Genomic DNA, 7,487 nt, shown 5'->3' with positions numbered 1-7,487 from the left:
ATCACCCTGTATATCCACTCCCAAGTATACTTCATGGCGTGTGCTTAATTGGTTGGTTGGATATGAAACTTAAGAAGGTAGATATGACGTCATTTGACCACAACGAATGAATTAGAACAGATTTTTGGCAGAAGAATAGTATTAGGTAAGAGTAATATTACGTATCAATGGAAGAAAATAATATGAAATACAGTAACGAAGCAGGTTGGTGTTATGGCAACTCTATACACCTGTGTTCGGGAGATGCTGTGTTCAAATATCTGCCGGGACACCGGATATCCCGACTGATAATTCTCGTGGTTTTACGCAGGTCCTGTATACATGTCTAGATAATACCATAATTAAGCTTCGATGGTGTCTGTACGAATCCTATCCAGTTCATGGATCCTACCATTCCATGTTATAGGCCCGTGCAGTCCGAGATAATATCAACGCCGTAAGATAAATCATAAAAGAGAAATATTCTAGGGCAAACATTAATTTTTCATTTCTTTTTACAGAATTTCGAATCACACTAAAAGGAGCTTAGGAGAAAAGTGGAGACTGCTTACAAAGCAACAGCCAGTGTGGCATTGCACTGTTTCCCACTTGGCTACACCTGTGTAACACAGTTTGGAGTTGAAAGTTCGGGATGTTGGAGTCTCTGTGGGTATGGACACTGGCCACGGGTCTCATAAGTGTAATCGTGTACTTGCTTGGCACTTGGACCCATGATCATTTCTCCAAGAAAAATGTACCGCACCTCAAGCCTGTACCATTCTTTGGGAACATGGGACCACTGGCTTTCAGGACTGCATCTTTCAATGAATTAACAGGCTTAAAGGCAATAAATTTGGCTATATATATGAATTCTTGAATCCGGTTATTCTGCTGAGAGATCCCGAGCTCATAAAGATGGTGACCGTGAAAGATTTTGAACACTTCCTGGACCACCGAGCCCCTATAAGCGAAGAAACTGAGCCGCTGTTCGGAAAGGCTCTTTTCAATCTCAAAGGTGAGTTCTTCATTCCGAACAGTCTACTGCTTCTGGGCCTGACCGGTTTAGAACACTTCTCACGTCTGATCTTTCCCAGAGCGTTAAACAAAAAGCTATACTGTGTGGAACACACCTTTTAATGTGAATCATCAATAGATAATAAAATAAAACATTATATCACTAGAAAATTAGTATATTCTATTTTAAATATAATGTGGAGACGATAATGTTTATGCCGTAGACCTTTCGCTTAGTGGGGGGTGGAGTCCAACTGGGTCCAATCGGCACGGCGACCACTGATTGGCGTATTGTTCCTGCCCCGGGTGAATATGATGATGGAGAATTTCGTGGAATGAAGATTGGAAGGGGAAACCAAAGTACTCGGAGAAATCCGCCCCAGTGCCACTTTGTCCACCATAAATACCACTTGACCAGACCCCGGGATCGAACCCGAGCCACCGCGATGGGAAGTCAGCGTCTAACCGCTTGAGCTATGGTGCGGCCTCCCGGAAGACCATACTGAAGACACAAGGCTTTTGTTCATAAAACTGCCTACTCAAATTATTGTGTACACTCAAAGATATTTTAGACAAAGGAATATTGCCGGTTGCTTGTAGGTTTGTATTACTTTGATGGAAGAACATAAATTTCGAGATTTTAAATCGACATATTTCTTATTTAATTACATATATATCATTTGTAAATTGACATAACCTCCTACTGCTATTCAAGAACTTAAGTTATCTCAAATTCAATAAAATGTACGCGTCGATAATTGCTAGACAAATCGAGACTCCAAGCGTGAGAGAATACACACTAAATGTTCATGACAATTGTAGTTCTCAGATTTTTAGGAAATGACTTGGATATACTCAGACAAGTCACAAGTAGTATATGTAACCCTTGGAACATTCTGCGCACAAATGTTCCATGGCCTTACAAGTCTAGTTAACCGTGTCCTTGGTAGGGACATTCACGGTGCCAGAATTCTATCCATACTGAAAAATATGGGGATAGAAACAATGTTGAATTATCCCATTTTAATTCCTGGTATTCATGTTTGTTGTATTTGTTTCTCTTCTCAATTTCGATTCTTTCACAAATATTCATTTTTGTTGGTGGATCTGTATGGGTGTGAAACTGGCTCTCTGACATTAAGGGAGGAACGCAGACTGAGAAGACGGTGTTGAGGAGAATATTTGGACGGAAGAGGGATGAAGTGATAGAAGGTTGAAGAAAACTGCTTAAAGAAGATCATCATAACTTGTACACATCTCCAAGTATAATTAGAATGATCACGTCAAGGAGGATGAGGTGGGCAGGTCATGTAGCACGAATGAGGGTGAAGAGGAACGCAAGCAGTATATTTGTGGAAAAGCCAGAAGGAAAGAGACTACTGTGAAGAACAAGGCGTAGGTGGCTGGACAATACTAAAATGGACCTTAGAGAAATAGTTTGGGATGATATAGATTGGATTGATCTGGCTCAGTATAGGGACCAGGGGAGGACCCTTGTGAACACGGTAATGATTCTTCGGGTTCCATAAAATGCAAGGAAATTCTTGAGTTGCTGCAGATTTGGCTTCTCGACAAGAAGGGATCAGCTCCATGAGGAAGTAAGTAATGCATAGTGGATAGAAGCCTGTCTTTCCCTTCGGTCATGGCTCCCACGGCTACGATCCTTTGGCAACTGATGTTGCTTTAGTTAAGTTAGGTCAGGTGTGGTCAGGTCAGACCAGGTTAGTTTGGATTAGTTTCTCATAGATTAGGTAAGGTTTCGTTACAGAAGTATAGGTAACTCACTGTAACTAGAAATTTGAGAAGCGTGACAAAAATTCATGTGAGGAAAGGCAGAATAAGACTGCGCTTGCGCAGCACGAAATCACTCTGTACTACTACAGAACAAGATGGTTCGTTTCCCGACCAAACATGTGGGTAATGAACAGTGAATGATTTTCATGATTGTGATGGAAGCAGTGTTTCTGATGGTGATAAAGAATTGCATGGGATTATCAAAAATCGCAGAAAAAGGAGCCAGAAATAAGTGGCAATTTTTTTTTCCTTTAGGATATTCGTGTGCAATCGCAGGCAGCAATCTTCATTTGCTATGACGTCAACCTGTCGCCCTTCCTAAAGTTAGCCTTGTGCATATTCATATCCGTAATCGTTTCCTTGGTCTCATTGAGCAGGAAACAACATGGGATTGGTAGAACGCCAAAATGGGGGTGGCCTTTGGCCTTTCGTTTCCTTCAGGGCTTCTTCGTCGTTTGTTTATGGGGAGAAATAATAAACGGAATTAAGCTCAATGTAACATGAAAAATGAACAAAAAAATACTTCGCGTTTGTTTCACTTCATTATTCACAGTTTCATTCACTCACAGGACAACGATGGAAGGACATGCGATCTACCCTGAGTCCTGCTTTCACATCCAGCAAGATGAAGAACATGTTCGTCTTGATAAAAGAATGTGGTAAACAGCTAACTGACTTCCTGGAAAAGTGTATCAAGGACAAAAAACTTGACAATCGAAGCCTGCAAGATAGAAAGAGGCAAGTAATACTATAACACAAAGCAATTTACATCAGTCTGAGGATTTACATGTACACATATGTAAGCTTGAAGTTCACCGACGTTTCGGAGTAACATGATGTCTCAGTCTTGAGGTTCGAAGGGTAAGCGAAGCAAACAACCAGCACTGAGCCCTAAAGATGTATGCAGTATACTCCTCCGAAACTTCGCTGAATTTCTCCCGGACTATACGGGTCGCGTCCCAGAAGAAATTATTCTTAATTTATTAAGTTTTTCGTGTGTGTATATAATTTTTATGAATGAGATTAAGATTTTATATTTAAAAATTTAACAGTTTTATTGTTAATTTAGGCTGCCTGAGGGGTGTTCCTTGCTACAACTGAGCCTCTCTGACCCGTAGTATCAAACGTCAGTGGCTGGAACACCACAGGTTTAAATCAGGGTACTTATAAATATGTCAGTTTACCACTGAGTGACTATTCAAAAAATAACAAAATTAAGAAATAACTGCTCCTTTAAAACACAGACGTCACTGTACGAGCTCTATCCCAGCTGTTTTAACTTGATTCCCAGAAGAAGGAGTGAATGTTTCCCTACAGAGCACTGAGTAATTGGTCTGTGTAACGGAGGTGCAGTGTCTTCTGTGAAGCAGGAATTACATATTTAATATTATGAAGAATCCAATATTTTTATTATCTGTCTGTAAACATAACCAGGGTATTGTGTTACCAGTGCATTACGTTTCAGGCACCAATAAAGCAACATCACATTTATCAGGGAAACATCAGTGGACTTCTGAAATTCTTATCGCACTTTACCATTAATTGCCAGTGTGTATATGGTGGTTTCTGCGGCCGTCCGTCTCGAAAGAAGTTTATTTTGTCTTCTTCTGCCCTCAACCAAATGTTGATGAGGCTCCGAAGTTCAGGGAATATTCTTAGTAATTTGATGAGTTCACGGCTCTGCGCTTCTCGGCGACCAGTGTGCTGCTTGCTGCGAGGCGCATGCGGATTTTGCCGACGAATCAGCTTTGCTAATGACCGATAATGTTCGGAATGAAGTAGTTATAATTCACAGATCGCAGGATATGTTGAAGATGCTGTCCTCTCTACACGTAGATAGTTTCCGCAGTTAATTGTTTCATTAGAAAACACAAGTACAACAATTACTCTAGCACTTACAGCACACCTAATAATAACGTTCACTGGATGGCTTCAGGAATTGTGTTGTGCCCTTCTTGCACTAGACTCTGACGCTTCAGTCTCTCGAGCTAGACTTTTCAGTGGTTTTCTAGGTGTACTCTATATTCAAATCTGGCCCGTATGTCATCCAACTTCTCCTCAGTAAGCATTAAACGCTTATGTTTTGTTTCTTGTTCTTTTTATACCCTAATAATCCCTTAAATATGTATGCATTTATGCATGAAAAACTTCCGAAATATGCACTAAAATATGCACATAAAATTTTATACCAAATATTAAAATTGATTTTACCTTACTTTAAGACCACAAATCAATAAAATAAGTTTATTTTATGTAATCACTGAATGATTCACGTGCAATAAAAGTCTATACTTAAATACAAATCATGCAGCAAAGCCAACATATTTCATTACAAATTTAAAAAAACCAATGGTACTCACATTTAGCTTTCCGAACTTTCAACTTCTCTTTTGTTGCAGTTCACAATTAGTAAATGTTTTAGGTTTTCCATAGTTAGTCGCCTCCTATTGTCTCATAAGATGTCCTTATAGCGGGAAAAACTTCTTTCCACCTCACACGAACTTAGGGGCGCATGTACAGAAGCCGCTATTTGCTACACTGTTAGTGATTTTTACTTGGCAGTTCAGTATGTTTACCGGCTAAAATTTCTTCAATTTCACAAATTTGTTCATATCCCGGATTTTTTTTAAAGAATGCTGTGTACTTTTACTTTTACTACTTCACCAACTCTTCCAGGAACCGAATTCAATTTGGAAATAGTTGTTTTGAACACGCTTAACGACTCATACAAAGTAGTATTGCTATCGCTTGCCTCCAGTGAGGAAATTGAGGGTGGAAGATGAGAGAAGTGCGCAGATATACAGAGTGTCCCAGCAGGAATGGTCAAAACTTCGGGAGGGTGTGCCGATATAACCCAAAACCCCTATGTCCAAAGTTGAACGGTTTCGGAGATAATGGCCCGAGAAAAGTGTGATCTTCTGGCAGGTCCACGCACTGTACCTGTAAACTGAGATGCCTTATATATATTTGTCCTTGAGTGCGGTGATTCACACTAGCCGTAAGCTCATGTGGCTCATATGCTACCTACAGAGCCTACAGAATACGTTGGTAAATTACGTGTAGCTGTGCGGAGTTGCTGAAATGCCTTTTGTGTTTTCACACGGTGAATATTGTGATATGCATTTTGTGTATGGATTTTGCGGTGGCAATGCACGTGCTGCTGTTGAAGAGTACAAAGGCTTTTTCCCGATCGAAGGATTACATCTCCAAGTGTATTTACGCGAATTACCAGACATTGCGTGGTACTGGTTCTCTTCCGAGTGTTTCTGTGCAGTCTGAAAGGAAGGATGTACGAATGATAAACACACGAGAGAACATTCTTGAGATGGTTCAGAGAAGTCCGTGTCTGTTCACTCGTAGAATGGCCTCTCGCATCGGCGTATCACGTATGCAGGTGTGGCGAACTTTACATGATGAAGAATTGTATCCTTACGATGGTCAAAGGTACATCTGGAACCAGGAGACCAAGCACAGCGTATGGATTTGTGCCACTGGATAAAAGCTCATCCCGAACTGTTAAGCGTCATTTTATTCAGTGATGAGGCGTCTTTTACCCTGGACGGTGTAAATAATTTACGAAATGTGCATACGTGGTCCCATAATAATCCACATGAGATAATGGAAACGAAATTCCAAAAGAGATTTTCCGTGAATGTACTGTCACGTGCTGGGTGTATAACACGACAAATAACTTCACGCCGTTTTTGATATAACAAATTTTATTTCACATTCGCACTTACAATCACCCACATTACAGATTCACAATTACTGCTATCTGCAGTATCACAAATACTACACTCCAATTGCCAGAATGCAACTGACTGGTTGCTGGCTAACTCGGAACTCTCTCGGAACTAACTCGTAGGTAGCTGCCTTGAGAACTAACTGTGAATAGCCTTCGCTGCTCCTTATGTAGCCTCGTTCCGGACCATTGTCGTCTGGTACCGTGTTGCTAGCAACGCTGTCCGGAGTTGTTGACTGCTGCCTAGCAACCGCAATATCCCTGGGTGACGTCACCGCTGTTGACTCGCGTTGCCTAGCTACCAGGTTGCGAGGACTAGGCTAACTTCGGCTCCGCTCGGCTCATTTCGGCTTCGCTCGGCGTGTCAGCTCCGGGGGGGGGGTTCCAGCTAGCTCGACACGTCACAGTACGTTTAATACAGTTATGTGGTCGGTTTATAGCGCAGTCAGCCATGTTACGTCAGTGCTTGCAAAGTCATGTGTCAATTATGACATGGCGAGCGAGTATTTTGTACTTCAATTTTATGGCTTCATGTCACTCTCAAGTTAGTTTGATATTACATACATTATTAACATTACAGAAACCACATATTCCTGCCAGTTTTAATATGTATTTTGTAATTAAGAAGTGTGTAACACCGGTAAAAGTTTCACAATTCTCTGGCCATTATCTCCATAACCGTTCAACTTTGGACATAGGTGTTTTGGGTTATATCGGCATACTTTAACATAAGGAACACCCTCCCGAAGTTTTGACCATTCCTCTTGGGATTCCCCGTATAGGAAAGATGAGTTTCTAGTTATGCGTTTTTTAGTACATCTTGGGCGATTTGAATTGGTGCTGCACATTTGGGATCAAATCTATTCACGACATTCCTAACTGCTTCTAAATGTTCGGTATACTAACTCGCTGCACACAGTCACGTGCACCGGCGCGTTAAAATTGCTTCTGGCGGAAG

At 41.0% G+C, this 7,487-nt stretch overlaps 1 protein-coding gene across 1 annotated transcript in view; it reads left to right on the top strand.

The window, feature by feature from the left end:
* Positions 1-602: 602 nt before the first annotated feature.
* The window catches only part of LOC111865926 (cytochrome P450 9e2), an 88,099-nt gene continuing 81,214 nt past the window's right edge, over positions 603-7,487 (top strand). Inside the window, 3 exon segments of the mRNA XM_033752036.1 lie at positions 603-785; positions 788-994; positions 3,357-3,529. Coding sequence (XP_033607927.1) covers positions 632-785; positions 788-994; positions 3,357-3,529 — 534 coding nt within the window. The 5' untranslated portion in view covers positions 603-631.

This window comes from Cryptotermes secundus, unplaced genomic scaffold, assembly GCF_002891405.2.
Source record: "Cryptotermes secundus unplaced genomic scaffold, Csec_1.0 scaffold2018, whole genome shotgun sequence".
Lineage (NCBI taxonomy): Eukaryota > Metazoa > Arthropoda > Insecta > Blattodea > Kalotermitidae > Cryptotermes > Cryptotermes secundus.
The sequence above is the reverse complement of the archived record's forward strand: the minus strand, read 5'-3'. Positions and strand labels throughout refer to the sequence as shown.